This window comes from Hippichthys cyanospilos, chromosome 18, assembly GCF_059441005.1.
Source record: "Hippichthys cyanospilos isolate Australia breed blue-spotted pipefish chromosome 18, RoL_Hcya_1.0, whole genome shotgun sequence".
Classification (NCBI taxonomy): Eukaryota; Metazoa; Chordata; class Actinopteri; order Syngnathiformes; family Syngnathidae; genus Hippichthys; species Hippichthys cyanospilos.
The window spans coordinates 7344929-7365984 of NC_142386.1; the positions used below are offsets into that span (position 1 = coordinate 7344929).

The 21056-nt window shown below is 40.2% G+C and overlaps 3 protein-coding genes across 6 annotated transcripts; 1 reads left to right on the forward strand and 2 right to left on the reverse strand.

Moving 5' to 3' along the window:
• Nucleotides 1–366: 366 nt before the first annotated feature.
• LOC148408773 (uncharacterized) lies at nt 367–5473 on the reverse strand. Of its 2 annotated transcripts, none has more exons than XM_088441062.1 (4): nt 5266–5473; nt 3132–3451; nt 2281–2583; nt 367–1460 (listed from the first exon to the last, which is right to left on the reverse strand). In XM_088441062.1, the coding sequence occupies exons 2-4, from the start codon at nt 3441–3443 to the stop codon at nt 996–998; spliced, it is 1080 nt and encodes a 359-aa protein (XP_088297188.1). In that variant the 5' UTR covers nt 3444–3451; nt 5266–5473; the 3' UTR covers nt 367–995. The 2 variants fall into 2 exon arrangements, with proteins under 2 accessions (XP_088297188.1, XP_088297187.1); XM_088441061.1 differs by lacking the exon at nt 5266–5473 and adding an exon at nt 3539–3657.
• On the forward strand, nt 4469–10522 carry rabgef1 (RAB guanine nucleotide exchange factor (GEF) 1). The gene is made up of 9 exons (XM_088441058.1): nt 4469–4722; nt 5277–5462; nt 6011–6216; nt 6654–6820; nt 6971–7052; nt 7120–7252; nt 7317–7408; nt 7894–8150; nt 9246–10522. The coding sequence occupies exons 2-9, from the start codon at nt 5284–5286 to the stop codon at nt 9642–9644; spliced, it is 1515 nt and encodes a 504-aa protein (XP_088297184.1). The 5' UTR covers nt 4469–4722; nt 5277–5283; the 3' UTR covers nt 9645–10522.
• Nucleotides 5889–20819, reverse strand: kcnj6 (potassium inwardly rectifying channel subfamily J member 6). 3 transcript variants are annotated; one of them, XR_015868587.1, is made up of 4 exons: nt 20676–20819; nt 15761–16681; nt 14079–14911; nt 5889–6233 (listed from the first exon to the last, which is right to left on the reverse strand). XR_015868587.1 is itself a non-coding variant. In XM_088441059.1 (3 exons), the coding sequence occupies exons 2-3, from the start codon at nt 16656–16658 to the stop codon at nt 14595–14597; spliced, it is 1215 nt and encodes a 404-aa protein (XP_088297185.1). In that variant the 5' UTR covers nt 16659–16681; nt 20676–20819; the 3' UTR covers nt 10585–14594. The 3 variants fall into 3 exon arrangements, 2 of the variants coding, with proteins under 2 accessions (XP_088297185.1, XP_088297186.1); XM_088441059.1 differs by lacking the exon at nt 5889–6233 and having other exon boundaries at nt 10585–14911; XM_088441060.1 differs by lacking the exon at nt 5889–6233 and having other exon boundaries at nt 10585–14911; nt 15761–16705; nt 20676–20817.
• Between the last annotated feature and the right edge of the window lie 237 nt (nt 20820–21056).

Here is a 21056-nt window from a genome sequence, read left to right on the forward strand (position 1 = left end):
TTTATGACGTTGAATTTACAAAAATAAACTCACAATAAAATAACTTAATTAAAAAAAGGCATATTAATTAAACTAGTTTCAATTGTTCATTTTTTGCCTTCTCCAATCCAGCGACATTATGCTATATGTAGCAGAAAATCATAAAGTGATTTATCTTTCAAGAACTGAATGACACATGACATGCAACACATCACATATATAAACACAAATAAATGTGATACCTTGGATTGTAACCAGCGCATAATAATCATGCTCGACAAAGGTAATTAAAAATTCTTAATATGAAATGAAAAAACTATCAAAATCAACAGAGATACATATGAATACATGGAACAAATAGACAGTAATTGACAGTATAGGCCCAAGTCTGCATCAAAAGCCAAGGTTTATTTCTTTAAAAGTATATGGTAATACTGTATTATTCTTAGCCACTGTGACATCATAATTCGTCTGAACATCTGCTGTACACTACATTTAAAAACCTTTTAAAATGGACATTTGATTCAAATGTATAGCAGATAAGTTTAAAATAAAATCACAAACTGAAGTTTAAAAACAAGCATTTTTAAAGATTAAATGTGAGTATTTAGCACAAAAAGTCAAATTAAACTGAAGATGAACAAACTGTAATTGGGCCGTGATTGTTTTGTATACCAATAGAAGGAACATATAAACCACGAGTTGTTGCAAATAACAGTCTCTTTCTTTACACAGAATTTTCTCTTGTATTTGCAAATAGATTTTTATCCCAGCTTTTTTTGCACCCAGTTTTGTGTAATTGAATTTCCATTCTCAGGACAATGAAAAGACCATCATATCAATGCTTATCTTACACTCTTATTTTATCTTATCTCATAACTCAAATAAAAGGGCATAGATTGAATTAAATGTACAATGGACAAAAAAAATCACTTTAATTTGGCTGTATGAACAATCTTTCAAACAATGTAAAAAATAAAACAAAAATTGGGGCACCCTGGCTGTTCCATACATGTCTAGTCTGAAGTAAACTCAAAAGCATCCTCCTGTTCAAGCAGTCGCTGGAAGACTTTTTTGGGGTGCAGGAAAAAGCTTCTACTGTGCTCCAGGTCCTGCGCGTTTATGATTCGCGTCACCAAAGCTTGCTGTATGGCCGCAGATTGGCAGGGGTGATGCAACACACCGTGACTAACATTTCTGCCCGGTTCAATGACCAGCAAGCCATCTTTGGCAGACGCTTCATCACTTTTACAAGCTCCGGCGTCTTGGCCTGTCTCGTTTAACATCTCCACCTGGCTGGTGTTAAAGGACAGCTCAGTGAAGCAGGTCCCGTTATACTGACGTTGCCGTGCTGATGCTGGGGTCTCTCGAATGTTCCTGTGGAGGTAAACGGTGTAACCTTGCACCAGTCGGTTGAACGCCGTCTTGTAGGACAAACGAAGAGACTCCACTGACCCAACTGGAACAGAATGAAGACGAACCTGGTTCGACAAAAAGCAAAGGTGCAATATGAATTCTGAGTCATGCTAGCCAGTAAAACAAAAATAATAATAGGGAAACTGTCATTGAATTAAAAAAAAAGTGCAAATAAATATTGTATTACCTATAGGCACCAGCACGCCAGCGACCCTAGTGAGGATCAGCGGCTGTAGAAAATGGATGTATGGATGACATACATACCTCTATCAATAATAATGATGGCGCTAATAATATTGTAGAAAATAAATCAGCATTACACATTGTTGAGTTACCACCTGGTTTTGTTTGAACAAAGAACCTTTCACTTAATTTACATGAACAACTGTGGAGCTAGAATGAGACAACCTTGAAAGATAAGTAAATTCAACACAGAAGTATATCATTGGTTTGCCTTTGCCCCCCACCCCCATCTTGTTGTCATTCATCCCCCTATGCTTCCAGATAAGCAATATTGTTTTGACTTCACTCCCATTCTTTGTAATAGTCGCCACAAGAATCCTACACATTTTTGCACATTCTCTCAGAGACCACTAGACTGTTCCGTTCGTCTATTTGAAGCTTCAAATATAAAGAAACCCAAAAAGACATTTCATTTTCCAGGCTATTTTATTGATCCCGCCTAAATACTGAAAATTCCACATTGGTCAGTAAAATCGAAATTCAAAGTAAAATAATACAAATGAAAGTTAACGTGTGGAAATTTGAATTTGAAGGTTTAGAGCAAATAATTAAGACAGAACTAGTACAACAAAAGCTCAAGTAAAACTAACCATTACAATCCTAAAAAGACAGGAAACGAGATTTCAGCAAATGCTGACTGACCTGATGCATCCTCATGTGGAGATGAAGTGCAGCTCCAGTTAACCATTGCCGCATGGAAACCGTACTCATCCTCTTCTTCTTGGTCATCCTTTGATAATGATCCAGTATTTCCAGTTTGAGCCAGTTGTCATAGATCTCTGTGGTCTCAGCCATCAGGTCCTGGTCGTTGGCAAGACCCGGGATCAAGCTCAGGTAGTTTTGCGCAATGCTGCCGATTCGTGAAGAGACTGCAATGCCAAAGATCCTTCTGGATGGATATGTTCGAGGGATTTGTCCCATCTCTGCTGAACTGTTGCCTCTGACCTAATGGAGAAACAATATCATTAAAGGAAACATTTTAATGTTGTGGAAAGAACGTTGAAAGAAAAAAAAATCTATTGCAGTGTTACTTCAAAAAGAGGGAAGTTGGAATGTTCCAGGACAAAAGTCACAAAAGAACAAAATCCTTCATAAAGTTACAGTAAATTTGTGATGTGACAAGAAAATATTAGTCATTAAAAAATAAAGTCACAATATTACAAGAAAATTGCCGCAAATTTATTTAAAAAATAGAATAGTAACTTGACAAAATCTAAAACAGGCTACAAGAATGAAATCATAATTTGACAAAAATATTGTACAGTAATTTTATCCAAAAAGTTGTCCGGTCACAATAAATCCTTATGTTGAAACAAAAACGTTGCAGTAACAATAAACTTGTACCATTGTGGAAAAAAAATATATAAATACAGTAGTACAAAATATTGTGAAGTTTTGAGTCAATGTTATGGGAAAAAAGTTGTGATCCAACAAGAAATGACCAAGTTCTAAACTGTTCATACATATAAACAGTCAACAAGAACAATACCGACCTGTTGGGCAATGTGATCTAAGAACAAGGACAGAGCTAAAGCTACGACGCCAACCCCCCCACGGGTGACCCTGCTGCCCCCCAGCTCTCGGTTGAGGCGGAGGCCCAGTGCCGCCTGCTGCGCCTCGCTTAGGCTCCTCTGCAGTGAGTCGTACTGGTGCTGCAGTGCAGCCGATGAGTCCAGAGAAAGGAAGGTACTGAGGACCGGGTCTAGGGAGAGGTCCGGGACCACGTTGGCGTCGCGGGCCACCAAGAAGAGTTCCTGGACGGTGGACTGTGAGGGAAGGCACAGACTGGAGCCCAGCAGGATCATGGCTGGAGCTGATTGTGTGTGTAATAACAAGCATGTTTTAGTCCACAGCATTTCTGACCTTTTGGTGTTTACTTAGTCAATGAGGTCAACTCAACTGGTCAGCCATTGGAACTTCACACGAGTTCAACAGCAAACAGTGGTGGGAGTCTTCGATAGCTACCATTTTTCCTCCCAATCATATACCTTCTCTCCGTGATGTGACAACGAGGCTCTTGAATGCTAAGATTGCAACTCAAAGAATTTCCAATGTATAATCAATAGTGTTTCCAACTATGATTTGCATATTGTGATTTTTAAAATATCATGAAACACACACATCCACAAACGATTTGGTTTAACATAAGGAATACACTGATAACACAGTAACATAGTAAAGTAATAAAATTTGAGAAGACACTGTCAGCATTCATTGATTTTCAAAAACTAAAATACAGTTATGCATAACAATGTCGCCCAAGGTTTTCCAAACCGTAAAAGCAACGAATATTGTTTTTAGAAAAAAAAGTGTTTTTTGTTTGCTTGTTTTTAGCACTGCGACTTCATGATTGTCGGTTTTTTCCTTCTTTAAAAACCCACAAGGACAACGTGCTTAAATGAAATACAAACAAACGAAAGCATTTTGCCAAACACGTGACCACAGTCACTATACTGCGCATGCGTACATACCACAGCCATCTCGGAGAAACATTCTTATGGAAACGGAGGATAAAGTGAAAATTTTCTCCAAATTTTACAGCACCTGGTTTTACGAGGAAAAACTCTTAATTTTATAAATGTATATCCGTGGTATTTTCTACGGAGTCCCTCCGTAATTGTTTGTGTTATAAATAAACACACACACACACACAAAAAATCTTTCTGAAAGCCCATTTTTTCCTTCACGACTTCAGATTTTAAAAGTGAAATTATTTATATTTTCTTCATCAACCCACACGAGGAAAAAAAAATCCCAACCAAAAATCACTCGGCTATTTCCGCTAATCACGTGAGATCCTGACCCGAACGTCTGAATTCCGGTGCCCGCTGACGTCATGGTTAAATCCCTCCCTCTTGTCTTCAAGCTGACAGATCCAAAAAAATAGGTACAATGGGGCATATCGCGACAGATTTTTCATTAGACGAACCACGGAGGTTTATTTTACGTATCATCGTTTAAGTTTCCGATCATATCACGAACGAGAACCCTACAGAAGCTTCTCGTCGTGTCCGGCAAAGTGGACCGCAGCCGGAGCTGAAAGAAAATATTTTCTTCTACATTTGTGCATCAAAAACAAAAGAGGTATGCACTTCACAGCTTAATTTTGTGATAAATGGGTTTATAGTGCACGGGTTGCAGTTCTCCTAGTTCTACACGGTGCAGCTGCAGCCTGGGGCTAGCGTTAGCGACATGCCACAGAAGTGCAATTGGCAATATGAATGCTAAAACATCAACTTAGAAATGCACTAAGACCTAGAACCTATTTTGTGGTCAGTACAAGTTATACAACAGTAGCACCTTGGTTAAAATGCGTTGAGGAGCTTCATTTAGATCAAATGAGTTATTCGCCACCATTCTGTGGCAACTATGCAGTAAGCCTTTTGGGGGGGAGTGTAGTTTGTCTACCGTTTTTTTTCTCTACTTGCTGCATGGTTTGGGGGGTTATGATAATATTGTGCATTGTAACTGGACTAATAATATAAGTCAATTGAACTCTGGATCTAAGGTAGTGTGTCTGGCTCCAGATCAAAAGATTGCATCTTCTCATCAGGTTCAAATTTCCTATACACACACACACACACACACACACACACATATATATATATATTTTTTTTTTAATAAAACCTTTTTTGTAGCAGCAGCATGAGTCAAAGGACGGAGCGCCGCGGCATCCATGTGGACCAGTCGGAGCTGCTGTGCAAGAAGGGATGCGGTTACTACGGCAACACAGCCTGGCAGGGCTTGTGCTCCAAGTGCTGGAGGGAGGAGTACCAACGGGTGCGCCAGAAGCAGATCCAGGACGACTGGGCCTTGGCTGAAAAGTATGAATTATGATAATTAAAAAAATGCAATATAGAACTTGTCCTCAAGTAAGTCCAATCTTCGTAACTGCACTGCACCGCCAACACATTAGGTGGCCCTTGTCAAAAAAAGATTTGAAACTGTTTTCCTTTGATAAATATCTCGTGATAGTAGATCGTATATTTCCCCCCTAAATAAACAAACATACCTCATTATTACAGCTGTCAAAAATAACAGATGAATCAATAACAAATCTATTATCAAATTAATTGACTACTCGTAATAATTGAATAATCATTCAGAGACATTGTTTATCTTAAAATTGTCCCATCCCTCAGCCTTTCAACAGTAATTAGTCTTAATTGATTTCATGAAATGGTTCTACTGTTACTTTTCATTTAATTACATTTCATGTGTAATCAGAATAAGACATTTCCATCACTGGGTCAGTTCAGTCATTGGAGTACGATTTTTATTCATTTATTTTTTACTATATCTTTCATCAATTTGACGTGCGTTCATTTTATTTGAGGAGATATTGTAAGTTCCCCTCTATCCTTTTTACTAGGTTACAGCGAGAGGAGGAGGCAGCAGCGTACGCCAGTAGCCATGGCACTCCGGCTCAGGCCCAGTCCACGCCGCCATCATCCCAGTCCCAATCTTCCCTTGGACCCTTTTCCAAGTTTGAGGAGAAGAAAACTAACGAGAAGATGCGCAAAGTGACCACCGTCAAGAAGTTTTTCAGCCCCTCGTCGCGCACCGCTTCCAAGAAAGGTATCATTGAAGCCAACCTGGAAGAAATGAAAGGAAAACTTTCAAATGGATGATACGGAAATGACCTAACTTTTTAGTCAATTATTTACATACTCGAAAAGTGGAAGTCTGTGTGATGTCATGGTGACAAGGAGATTGCAAGAAGGCCAAGTCCATATGCTTGGTCCAAAAATCTGCAACATTATGATAATGCAGTGATGTTTTTTTTTTTTTCCCTGTGGTGTTGAATAATGTTTTAAAAGAACAAAACAAAATTGCTGCCTGTTAATGACATTGTTATGTTTAATGTAGTTGTATTTAAAAGCAGTAACGTATGTTGGGTTGTTCTCCCACGGTCCGCAAAAACAATGTACGTGTCCAAAAGGGTAGTGACCACTAAACGGAAGAATCGCAGTCAAGTTTTTATTTCCTTGACTTTTTTTCCACCCCGCCATCAGACTCAGCGGAGGTGAAAACGAGCAGCCCGTCCATGAGTCGCCATGCTAGCTTTGACTCAGACCAGGTTTCTAAGGACTTTGCGGACTTCCTCAAGAACCTGCAGCGGCCCGGCCGGGAGATCCACAAGCAATGCCGCAGCTTCCTGGTTGGAATCTCCAGCAAGAAGGTGACTGTTTGAAAAAGTCCTTAATAAAAGACTGTGTATGTCTGCAGTAAGACCAACATGCTGCTGACACATTCTGCAAGCATGGCAGCCATTTTGTGTTCAACAAAGGTGGCAGTCACTCTGTAACATATTCAACTCATATTGTTTCAGGAACTGAATGCAGAAGAAGTCTCTGAATGCGTTCAGGACTTCTATCAGAGCCTGGCCGACCGGTTGATGAGTCATTTCAAAGGTGGGCGCCGAGGACGTCTTCTCATCAGTGAAAATGTGACCGATGTAAGATTGTGCCGTTGGTCCAGGTTCCTCCGAGTCGGTGGAGCAGGTGATGGACCAGGTGGAGAAATATATCATGACTCGTCTGTACAAAAGCGTCTTCTGCCCAGAAACCACAGACGACGAGAAGAAGGACTTGGCCATGCAGAACCGGATTAGGTGGGCGTGGCCCATCTCGTGTCTTTGCTAACCACGCCTACATCAACCCGTGTTTGCGTTGCAGAGCTCTCCACTGGGTCAACATCCAAATGCTCTGCGTGCCCATGGACGAGGAGATTCCCGAAGCATCCGAGAACGTGGTCAAAGCAATCACGGGTAACCTCGGCAGTTATGAATTTGTTTACTTTGGAATTCGTTGCTCCTTTTACTCAAATATAGGCCTCCTCTTTAATTGATGCCACACCTCCAGCGGGTTGCCATTTGAACAAACAATAAAGCTTCTTCCCTGCCAAAAAGACCAATCTTGAACTGGTTATACTGGTGATAAACATCTCACCCTTTTTGATATTTTGTTGTTATATATGCTCCAATTTTGAAGCAAATTTATATGGAGGACGAGGTGCAAAAACTGCGGTTTTTGTAAAAGAAAGCACGATTTTATCAAATAAATCCAGAAACTGTTATTAAATCAACAAAGTTCAAGTTTTTTGGTTGCAATTTGATTGAAAAAGTGTAATTTTTAATTGAATCATAATTATATTCTTTTAAACTCGGCATTGATCCAGTCTTTTAATGTAATCAAAAGGTATTATGTGTTTTTAAACAACCTACAACGCAGTCTAACCATTTCTACCCCCCAGACATCATCGAGATGGACTCGAAGAAGGTCCCCCGCGACAAGTTAGCCTGTGTGACTCGCTGCAGCAAGCACATCTTCGCCGCCATCGGCAGCACCAAGCGCGAGCCGGCGTCGGCTGACGACTTCCTGCCCGCGCTCATCTACATCGTTCTTAAAGCCAACCCCCCAAGACTGCAGTCCAACATCCAATACATCACACGCTTCTGCAACCCCAGCAGGCTCATGACCGGCGAGGACGGATACTACTTCACCAACCTGGTGGGCTTTCCTTCCATACTTTCAGTTATTAAAGGGGCTCAAACCGAAACTCGGGTTTAGCAGATATATTTTTTTCAAACGAGTAATGACCCTGACGTAATTTGAACACGCAACCTTCTGAGCTGAAGTCAGAGGCGCTACCGTTAAACCACAGAGTCTGTTGCCTGGAGACGGACAAGAGGACAGCTCACACCCTGCTCATGAGGGCCACTGCAGTAAAGGGAAAGCAAGAGGAGAGTGGAGCCATGGAAAGATAATCTGCAGTTTACACACTACAAACATGGTGGACAGTTTGAGAATGCAAACAAACGTGGCATAACAGCAATTCAAATTTTTAGTGCAATATGCTTAAGACTCAAAAATATCTAAATCGTTAGCAACTTGCAGGAAGTTCCAATATGGTGATCATGCTGCAAACAGTCCACAAAAGTGACGGACAAGATGGGCAAAAAATGCCTATGCTGAGTGGGAATAAATAAATTTTAAAAATATATCACAAACCATAGGAGATGTGATGTAAAAAAAAGAAAAAAATAGTCATAATAAAAAAAAAAAGACATTTAAAAAAAATCCACAAATGTGATGTGGATTTTATATATATATATATATATATATATAAAATCCACAAATGTGATGTGGATTTTATATATATATATATATATATATATATATATATATATATATATATATATATATATATATATATATATACACACACACACACACACACACCAATGGAAAAAAATGGAAAAAATTCCCAAAGATAGTGGACATGAAAAAACTCTCATTAAATTGTGAATTTGTGGTTAAAAAGATCCCCAGAAATGGTGGGCATAGTATAAAAAAAAAGGCACACGATTTATTGAAAAAACAAAAAAATCCACAAAAACAAAGAACACAATGTTTAAAAAAAAAAATCAATTAAAAAGGAAAAAAATGACAGATAAAAATAAAATCCACAAAAATTTTGAACATTAGGTTAAAAAAAAAAAAAGTCCCGTTATATGGTGGACACATTTCAACTCACCCCACAAAGATGGCGACAGAGGATGCCCTTCTTCTATGCGCTCCAAAGCATTTCTTCTTTTTGTGCAGTGCTGCGCGGCGGCCTTCATCGAGAAGCTGGACGCGCAGTCCCTCAACCTCACCCCGGAGGAGTTCCAGTCGTACATGTCGGGCCAGGCCTCTCCGCACTCCGACTGGAACCGTGCCTGCGCCCCTGACCCGGACCTAGGGAACCCCTCTCCAGCCCTCGCCCAGCTGCGGCGGAACCTGGACCTCCTGTCGGAGCTGGACGGCCGCCAGGACGCGCTGATGGACGCGGCCCGCAAACTGCAGGCCGAGCTGCTTTCTTGGCCTGAAAGCGTGCGGCGAGAAGTACGGGACGCCCTGGAGAAATCCCCGCTCAACCTGAGTCGGCCCCTCGCCGACGACAACGCCGATGCCGGCGACCAACCCCCTGAGCCTTTGGCGCCCCAGCTGTTTGATGGCTAATGGTCTCCAAACATGACACACCTGTCCAGGTATTCTATTTAAGATGTTTTGGGGATTTCATGCTTAACTAAGTGCTGTAGTTTAACTCTGCTAATTTGAACGTGGGATTGGGGTAATGCTGCTAATTTTTTTTTTTTTTTTTTAATACGGACTACATTGTGGATTTTTATTTACCTTTTGAGCTGCAATTTAAAATGTTTTAGCACAACTACACAATGAGGTAAATCTCATTGCAAGAAGACACAAAAGTTGATTTCGTTTTTTTATGTGTCATCCAGTACCTGCTTCCACAAATCTGACAAAAAATAAACTGTTACATGTTTATTTTGCAAGAAATACGAGCAAGGAAAAATATGCTTTCCAAAAGTGTTTGATGATTCCAAGGCAGATATTTTTTGATTGGATTTGTTTTTTTTTTTAAACAGTTTAGCCTCAAATTAAAAAGTTTTTTTGTTCTTCTATTTTTTCTTTCTTTTCATAAATGCATTCTGGATTTTTGAAGGGAGATACTTTAAAAGTGGATTTACAAATTGCTGTTCATATATTGCGTGTATGTGTGTAATTTAAAGGTATGTTGTTGATTTTATGTTTTTGTTTTTTGTTTATTTCATCAACAAATGCTACCGTAAACATATCTGCTTTGTAGTCAGATATGTAAATAGTTTGAGTTCTGAAAGGAGTGTCCTGTGAATTTAAATATGTGACTGCAAAAAAAATGTCATGGCAATTCAAACATATTTGAATTTCAACTTGACTATTGTGTGACTGTGTGCGTGTTGGATTTTAACGCAGTATTCTTATTATTGCTAATAAAAATGCTGATAATTTTATTTTGTTTGCAATAAAAAAGATTTAAATAAAAATGACGAGGAAATTAATCTTGGATGTCTTTTTTTGCATCATGACAAGAACATAACTTGACAAAAAGAGAAAAGAGAAATGCAATTAACAATTTATATTTATTATAGTTATTATCATACTGTTTGTTGTTGTGTGAGGTTTTTTTTTTTCTTTTGGGGGGGGGGTGGAAAGGTAACAGCGACTATCTCTCTCCGATGTGCAAAACTGTGAAAAAGAGTTGCTTTGTTTTTTTAAAGGGCAATTCAAAGTCATGGCTTTCCGCAGGAAACGTTGAGTAGAACGTACCACAAGCAGCAGCTCGTGGGGTCAGAAAGAGCGAGAAGGGCAAGGGGCGGAGCTTGATAGTAAGAAGAGCTCCTCACTGGATTTTCAAAGTAGAGCTTGCAGACACAACAAATTAAATACATTTTGCACTATTAATTCATGTTTGTACATGCCAATGTACACACGGGACACTTCATTAGGCACACCTGCACACTCTAATGGACTCAACTTCGCAGTCACCTTAAATTGAAGCCGACTCCCCAATACGGTCAATTTATTTTTTCCATGAATTAATATTTAAGTGAAATCAGTCAGGCCGAACGTGAGTCAGTTATTGATACAAAATCGTAATTACAATGGTATGAAAAATTATACGAACTGTTTTTTTAAATTTCTCCCATTTTTTCCCATCTTTTCCAAAATCACAAATGAAGAAACAGTGTCTGCTTAAACTAAAAACACCGAGGTATCAATACGATTTTATATTTTTGATGATGATATCATGCGGTGGTGTCAGTATAACTGAACGAGCACATATAACTCTATCAAGCATTATTCGAAAACGCAACTCCAAAAGTGCCAGCTGATTTTTAGCATTTTCACTCATCTTTTAAAGCCGACAGAATATTGTGTGCTACGCCTATGTAAACATGTGGCATGCATGGCTTTTTTCCCCAACGTGATCATCACTGCCATCTAATGGTCACAGTTCATCACTACAGCGCTCAATTGGCTTAAGCTCTAGTCAAGGGTGTCAGCTACCCTTTCATAAAAAAAACGTTTTTGACAAGAAATCTTAGAATTGGTATACGATGTTAAGTATTTTAAAAGATGAGAATTCTCGTTCACGGCAATGAAAGAGTTAGTAGCTGGTGCTCCCCGATTGGAAGCAACAAGTTCAACCAGATGCCTCCTATAGTTGCAGATCAGTTTGGCACCGATCAGGATCCATTTTGGACCATTCCTCTCTCAAGAATTGCTGTGGTTCAATTAGATTCTTGGAATGTCTGGCACGAATCATTTTGTTGAGGTCATGGTCCGGAATTTTACTTGACCACTCCCTAACGTATATTTTGTTCTGAATCCATTTTGAACTCGATTTACTTCTGCGTGACGAATCTTGTTGCAGCACTCCTTCTCGTTTTAGCTTCAACTGTTTGACAGATGAACCCAGGTTTTCCAACAAAACATCCCCATAAACCTTTGAATTCACGTTTCCATAAATGATAGCTAGTTTCCATAAATGATAGTTGTTAGCAAAACAGGCTCAAATCTTGCTTCTTTCTCCGCCGTGCATCACGGTGGGAATGAAGTTTTGATGTCGGTGAGCGGTTCTTCCACAAATGATGTTGTGTGTTCCTCCCAAATATTTTAACTTTAGTTTTCAGTCCACAAAATATCTTTTCAGAGAGCTCCTTTGTGCAAGGCATAATGCAATTTAGGTCATGCGTTTTATCAAGTCATAATAGTTTATAGTGGGCAAGGATCTTTAAGTGACTCCTCAATGATTGGACACATCCTGACTTCTGAAAATCTTGAAAAAAAGTTTTAATTGTTCTCAGTGTCTCCTTTGGCACAAGGTTCAATTACTTATTTCTCCCCGTTTTTGTTGTTTGCATGTTATTCTCATTTAAAATACGAAAACCTTAAAACGTTTGGTTTTAGATAAAGCAGGCACTTCTTTTTATCATTTAATGGTGATTTTATGCAGAAATGTGTGAAATTAAAAAAAGGTTCAGATACTTTCTCATGCCACTGTAATTTAAAGTGTGCATAATAACTTGACGAGTTTAATGAGAATGATAATCCCTGATGAGGTTTTCCGGACATGTCCCACCGGGAGGAGGCCCCAGGGACGACCCAGGACACGCTGGAGAGACTATGTCTCTCGGCTGCCCTGGGAACACCTGGGGATCCCCCTGGAGAAACTTAAGGAATTGGCAGGGGAGAGGGAAGTGTGGGCTTCACCGTGAAAGCTGCTGCACCTGCGACTTGACTTTGGGCAAGCGGGAGTAAGTTGATGTTTAATAATACATAAAGTATGTTGACTTTTGTAATATACTGAAAAAAAAAAAGATTTTGGAGAGTCAAAGACGGCAGTCGACATTTAAGTTATGTACTACATTTTTAAATGTATTTTTTTCTATTTTAATTAACTATTGTATTTTGAAAATAGTAGATATACAGTATGTTATGTACATTAAATATATACTAAATAGATAAATGTATTTTCCTCTACAGTAAGATTTATTGTTATATACATTTTTTTAGATTCTTCTTTTATCTATAGTGTTTCTATTTATTTTTACTTTTTAATGTACATATATTGTTAATATTAATGCTTGCAATCATGATGGAATGTAGAAAGTGCACCCCAAATATTTATAATATTCATTCGAATAAGTTAACCTTAATCATAAACTAAACTTTAGCCCTTTATAGAACAATCATTAAGGCAATAGAACTCAACAAATTATGTTATATTCATGAAAGCTATGAATACATTTTTAAAAGTATGAACAAAATATGCAGTACTGCGCATATTCAAATGCCGTCCCATTCCAAATATTTAGGTTACATTTCGTGTACTGTATTCCCTTGCATTTGATCATCTTAGCTTGTGCAGCTGTACTTAATGTTGTGGCCCGTTAGTATACATTTCTGGGAAGAAAAGAAAAAAAAAAACAGATAAAAGCTCTATAGACTGCATACATGTCCAGTAAAACCTTGTCCACACTAGCGAACATTTTCAAAAATCAAGTCTGCTCTTTGTGGTTGATGGCTACACTATGAGACAGCTAAAAACAAATGTTTGGTTGTGGTTTCTCATGTTTTTGTTAAATTATAAGGAATACCATTTCATCCCTTCAAAATTCATAATGACAAAATCAAGGCAGCAGCAACAATATGTTTGAATGCTGTTGAATGTTGCTAAAAACAACAAATTGCTCACTTCTGGATTCACAAAACCAAAACCTGTGGGGCATAAAATGGTCTCCCAAAGAAACAGTTTTCAGATTAAAAAAAAAAAGAAACAGAAACTTTATGAGGATGGACAAGGCAGCTTTTGAAAAACGCCTTCACTTAAATGATATCACTTCAACAGGACACCAATTCCAGTAAGAAATATCTCAGGTATGCCACAAAAGTGCTGCCATTATGTTTACTGGCCTATATTTAAAAAAAGACCCTGTTTTTCAAATTCGAATGAAAAAAAAATCATAAAATGACCCCATCTACAAAATATCAGGTACTTCCAACCAAATTTTCATTCTAAATACATTTCCCCCCAAAAATTGATTCACTTACTTTCTCTTATGTTTCTTCCTATTCGTCAATAAAAGTTTGCATTTCCTTGTAACTTCTTTGCTTGTGCTCAGACGCAGCCATTTTGTCCAAGCCAGGGAGTCACATGATCACCACCTCTTCTCTGATTGGCTGGGGTTTCCCCAACGTCAACAAACATGTTTTGAAGAGCATCCAAATATTTGCAAAAGTTTAGTGGTGTTTGCTAGTGTAGACAAGGTGAAGTAAGGCATCGACTATGTACAGGCCTAAGCTAAACCGGTTTGTTAGTATCAAACATTTGCCAGATATTCACACGGCAAACCAGAGAAGGAGTCCAAAACATGTCATATTATGTACAAAAATACTTAATATGCAAACATCCCTATAGGACTATTGGAGTAGAAAAAATAAGAGGGATCTGGTGGTCGGTGAGACTTGAACACGCCGTCTTGTTTTTTTCCACCAATGGCCGAATACTGGAGTGTATGCGTGCGAGCGTGCGTGTGGTCGCGTGTGTGTGTACGTGCGGAGCAGGGGCTACACTTTGGACTCGCTTTCGGCGTTTGCCACGTCTCCGTTGCGCTCAGTCTGCTGGTCCTGGCACTCGGCCTCGGGCGCCTGGCCCTGCTGGCTCAGCTTGCTGCCCATGGACCAGGTGAGCGGTAGGCGGGCGCGACCGCTCATGTCGGCCAGCTGGCGGGCGCTGCAGGCGGGCGTGTTGGTTTCGTAGATGTCGTGGAAGCTGTTGTAGTCCACCTCGTAGAAGCCGTCCTCCAGCGTCAGCACCGGCGTGAAGCGGTAGCCCCACTTGATCTCGCTGCTTACGTACGAGCTGCGGGCCTGGCACGTCATGCCTGAGAAAAGTCCAGGGGTTGGTGGCGATTGGACACTACGTAGGGGTATGTCCTTTCGTCCGTCCATCCGTCACTGTCTGCTAATCTGTCTGATCATCTTTCCATCTGATTGGTCAGTCGGTTTTTCCATCTCTCGGCATTGGTTCTTACGTTTATGTCCATCTGTATTTGTCAGTCTGTCCGCCATTTTTTTTTCCGGCCATCCTTTACTATCTGTCTGCCACCGTCCAGTCACCATTTCTGACATTTTATTTGTTGGTACCACACAGAATCCATCCAATCCTCTGTCCACCTGTCCTTCTCTGTCCATCCATCCATCCATTTGTTTTTATCTGTAGGTCTGTCCATCCCTCATTTCCAGTCAGATCATACATCTGGCCATCTGTTTATATTTTTGTCCACCTGTTCCTGACTTGGTCCATCCGTCTCAGTTTGTCCGCCTGTCGGTTTGTTCGTCCAACCACCCGTTGTCATCGATCAGTACTTGTCAGACTGTCCAAACCTACTTGTGTGTGTTTTATGTCAGATTGTCTGTCATTTCAAAAAACGTCCACCCATCAATCCATCGCTATCTGTCCATACATCAACTCATTATATGCCAGTCCTTTCTTTTTTGTCAGCGCATCAAACCACAAGCTACAGGTACGTGTCTGCCTGTTCGTCCCTCAGCCCCACCCTGCCAGCCAATCCTCCCGGTCGACCCATTAATCTGTCAATCTGTCAATCCCACTATCAGACAACTGTCTGTGTGTTTTGGTTCGTACCGTCCTCTCAGTCCTTATTTGTAAGTCAAATATTGTTGGCAAAATGCATTCAAAATCTCCACAAGCCTCGTACGTGCCGACTTACCCGTGGCCTCGACCATGCCTTCCAAAATGACAACAATTTCCAGCTCCTCCTTGGCCAGATGGGCCGGCGAGATCTCCCAGAAGGGACTGTTCTGGTTGATCTCGTGGCAGATGATGAGCGGCGACACGAGGAACAGCCTGTCGTCACCCGTGTTGTAGCCCACGTTTATGTCCGTCTGGTTCAGGGGGATGAACTCGCCCTCCTTGGTCTGCTTGGACTTGATCAGCTTGGCCCGGATTGAGGCCTCCACGATGTGCGAGTTTCGCAGGTCCCCCACCCGGAACATCAGGCACAGGCGTCCGTCTCTCATTGAGATGACGGCGTTGGTTGAAAACACCAAAGTCTCCGCACGCTTTTTGGGTTGCGAGATCTTGACGAACATGCAGCCCACCATGAAGGCGTTGACGATAGATCCGAGCACCGACTGGATCAGGAGCAGAACGATGCCCTCGGGGCACTTGTCTGTGATGACCCGGTATCCGTATCCGATGGTGGTTTCCGTCTCGATGGAAAAGAGAAAGGCCGACACGAACCCGTTGAGATTATTGACGCACGGTGTCCAAAGGTTGTCCGCTATGTGGTCCAGATCCCCCCGCAGGTATGCGATGAGCCACCACATGAACCCGAAGAAGAGCCACGTGACCGTGTACACCAGGACGAAAATGAAGAGGTTGAAGCGCCACTTGAGGTCCACTAGCGTGGTGAAGATGTCTGTCAGGTAGCGATATGTCTCACGCACGTTACCGTGGTGGACGTTGCACTTGCCGTCTTTCTGGACGTAGCGCTGGACCTTCCGGGCTCGGTCCATCGCCGCCAGCTGTTTGGGCAGATCCTTGCCGGCCAGCTTGTGGAACTTGGACGCTTTGCTGATGGCCGGGCTCTCCACATCCTGCTCCATGGGGGTTCTGGATGGATTCAAGGCTATGCGAGAAATCCAAATGGCATCTATGAGAATTGCAGTTATGAGATGATTTTATACTTTTCTACATCGATTTTTAGACGTTGCAACTTTGCATGAGTACAGTGGTATCCTGACATATTTTGAAGTGTAAATTGAGTGGATTTATATTTTATTTAAATCATTTATAAAACATATTTTTTTTATTTTAAGATTGCATCTTTGTTTGCTTTTTTTTTTTTTTGCATTTTTGTTTGCAGTTTTGCAGTTTTGTTTGCATATTTTCTCTATTATTAGGAGTTCCCTGTCTACCAAATACTTTATTTGGCTTTCCACCCTCTGAAATGGTCTGTTTTGGTCTTTTTTTTCCCCACACAAGTACTTAGAATCAAGGGCAGAAAATAAGAACTTTTCAAACTTGCATGCATGATTTGACTGTCACATGATATTTTTATTGCCCCCCCTCCTGAGTCTTTAGCCCCCATCGGTGTATTTACCAGCGGAACAAATGACTGTGTTGAAGCCGTTGTGCACTCCATTCACATGGGAATATTTTGAGCTTGAGCAGTACGGTATCCATGGCAACGCACGGCTCCGTCTATCAAGTGCACACAATATAGCAGGAATGTTCTGGATCAGGCCACAGCATTTGATAACATGAGTCTCATTATTTTCAATAGGGAAAAAACTGCAGGTATTTACAAGTAATCGGTAGACAAATCTCACAAGTTTTTCAATAGCACAAAATATTTCAGTGGTATCTATCTGCTTTAGTACTTTATTTTGTTTGTGTTTAAAAAAATGTTGACTTTAGTTGTAAACATTAGCATCTACAGGGCATTAACTAAATGGAGGCTAACTAGTACCATCGGTGAATGTTGGCAATTAATTACATTTTCCCTACAAAAAGAAGCTATAATTAGGGTGACAAGATGTTCAAAAGTGAAAAAAAAGAAAAAACTGTGACAACAAGTTGACTGAAAATGTAATTTGCAATGAATTCTCATCATGAACTATTTATAACAAATTTAATCGCTTGTCAAGCTGGTCAACAGTTGTTATTATTTTAGCTAATGCTAAATGCCATCTTGGATGACATTCTTCAGGCTAAATTAGTCAATGCACCTGTGATCCTACCTTTGTAGTTAAATTTGCATCCCCTGCCCCCACAACTTGGGTTGACATGCAACGGTTCCGATTCTGGTTTGTCAAATAAATAAGCAAATGTTGCCACGTAACCCCTGCAATGTACTCACGGACGAGTGATTGATTTTGGCTGTATTGTATGACTATTAAGGTATCAGATGTCAGAGCCAAAACAAAAATATGGGTTCAGATCAAGCTCATTTTGCTTGGCAAACAATAACAATAACAAACAATCTGGAACTAAATTGAAGGTTGTAGGGAACAGAGCATGCAAATGCCAGTCCATTTTTTTGTATTTTGTATTTACCAGATATGTAAACAGACTGAAAGAAAATAAATGATTTACTTTAGATAAGAAAATCAGTGCCGTTGAGCTAAATACAGCGCTCTAGCTAGCTAAAGGCTAACTGCCTGCATTAAATGCTAAAGCAAACACCATCCTATGTACACTAAACACAAGTTACCTTAATGAATGTTTACATTTAATGGCCCAACTAAAAGCAAATACAGAACTTCGAGTCAAGCAAACATGACAACAAAGAGTTAATTTATTGATTTTGACGAAAGCATATAAGCAATAGCTGCTTCAAAAGAGGTAATAATCAAGTTAAAAGCAAATGCGGTTTTTGTCTGGATTTGCGGTCATTTAATCTTTGACTCTTTTCACAATGAATCAAAATTAACCTATGTGAAGACATAATGAAAAGTGGAAAAAATAAGCAATGTTTCCTCGAAGACATTAGGGTACAGCTCCCATTGTAAACGAAGGCTAACTGGTAGCATCAGATGTTAATGCAAACACTAGTTTAAAATGAAGCCCAACTAAAAGCAAATATGAGACTAGTGAAGAAAATATGGCTCTGAAGCTAAACAAGAAATATCTCCTATGACTTCTCTTATGTAAATATTGGATGAATATTCATCATCCTTGAGACTTAGCAAAATAATAGTGTCAGTGGCATAAGTATTTGAGTAAGATCGTTAGAATTTTGCTTATTTAATCTTATTTAAAGTCTAAGTGAGCAGGGCATGCATACGTTAGTGTACGTTATTTATTTTTGCTGTGTTCACAAGCTCCCCTGCGGTATTTCTATATATTGATGATTGGCCATCACAAAAAGACTCATTGTGTGGCATCGAAAAACAAAACAATCCTAAAGCCCGAAGGAGCATCTGCCGACCGTTGCTAGGCGACCATTGTTTGGAGCTTTAGCAAACAGAAAATTGGATTGTTTAGGCAGGTGTATGGCACAATGGCTGACGGAGCCTTGGTATAACATCAAATATGACGTTTATTCCTGGATCACTTTTTAAAACAAATGAGATTTGCCGGCCTGGTCCTCCATGCGAACGTTTGGAATATACGTCTCTCATTAAAGCCTTTAAAGTATTCATTGGGAGACATATGGTCAGGAAACGGCTCACTGGCTGTTAAAGACCTGAGTGGTGGTGTGACATGACATTGCCCCATTTTCAGTCATTCATTTTACATGCACAGCGTATAATGCGGGTCAAGTATGTATTAATCATAATCTAAATCAATTTGGAAACCAGATTTTTTTTTTTTTACAAAAATAGTCAAATACATCATGAATCCTAATTCTGTGTATCACAAAAGAAACATTTCAGGTACTTGTTTGGTAGGGTAACTGTTTGAAGGCACACGCTGAGCTTTGCATGACTTGTCCCCTAATGATTTATATTCTTTTTATTTTCCACACATAACCCATCAGAGGACAACTGGTGCATCTTTCTATGGGAGCCAACTCAAGATGAATCAAGGAACAGTTTAAAAATTAATGATGTCCTGCAAAAATACACTTAAGGCCAATACATGACTTTGAAAATTTGACACTGAGAGCATGCTTGTACACATTCTCTTCTTTGTGTACAGATTTTTCGATCATTTGAACAATTTTTCCATACATGCTTCTCCCAGTTGAAGTTTACCGTCAATGTAAACATTAAACTAGTAAAATTACATCTGTATTTAAAACAGCCACTTAGTTTAGCCTTAGCAATAGCCACTTACCCTAATGCTAAATAGTAGTGTTGAAAAACAACGAACATTTTAATGTTTTGCACTGATTGTTGCTTTTTTTAGCAACGCATTTTGACAGATTATCTCACAATAAACAAAGGCATATATTATTTATCCCCTACACGGAATTAACAATATTACGGCATCTTATTCAGTCAGTGTCAGTAATAGTAGAAGAAGAAATAACATTCTTCTTTGTGTCTGCATGGCGCTCCTAGTGGCCAAAGCGGGCAAACTGGAGATTTCCAATCTATTTAATTAATTAATTTAATTTAATTAATCAAACCATTTTGTGAACTGGATATAGTTGGCAGCTCACAACCGATTTAGCGTCAATTTTCCATGCCATTACTTGTACCGAAATATGTTGTTTCTTTTTAAAACTATCTTGTAAACAAAACAGTACAGAGCTCAGGTTACAAAACAGGCTGAACTATTTGAGGTGGGAAATGGGGGTGGGGGGTGTACAGGAAGAGGCTGTTGTCATGGAAATGGAGGTGACCTGCTATACAACTAGCAATACATTATAAAAGTCATAGTTGTGATGAGTATGTGCGCTCTATATATAAATCCGCAGCACTTGCACTGCTTGTCTTGGAGGAGGCTGCGGGCCTACCTGCATAACGGGTAACATTTTCCTTCACCCCCCCGCCTCTTTCCCCCCATGGAGCTCTCATCACGTCACGGAATTAACGCACACGTCGCCAGCATGAATAGCATCCTCGTCTTGTTATGCAACCCCCCCTTTCTCTCATCCATCCGTGCCCTTTCCGCACCCCCATAAGAAGGCGTCATGATCATACACATAAAAAAACAAAAAAATGTTTTACCTGCGGCAAACAGGCGGCCCGAATGTTTCCCGCTCGCTTCCTTCCCATCAGAATTCCCAGATTGGCGCCGAGTGACTGAGTGGATGGCTTAGAAATGTCCTTTCTCTTCTGCCTCCATCCTTCCTGCTGCTGCTTCTGCAAGGCTGCGAAGAGGGAGCTCGTTGGCCCGTCAGCCTCCTCCCACATCTACCATCCCTCCTCCTCTTCCTCCTCCAGCAGCGGCACGGGTAGCAACCTTGGCCCTCCTCCTAGATGAGCGAGACACTGTGAGCATTGAGGATAGAAAAGGCAAATAGTGGAGGGAAAAAAAAACGAGGAGGGATGTCACAGGTAAGCCAGCAGAGAGGTGTACAAAAAAAAAAATAGCGATACAGGTTTTTT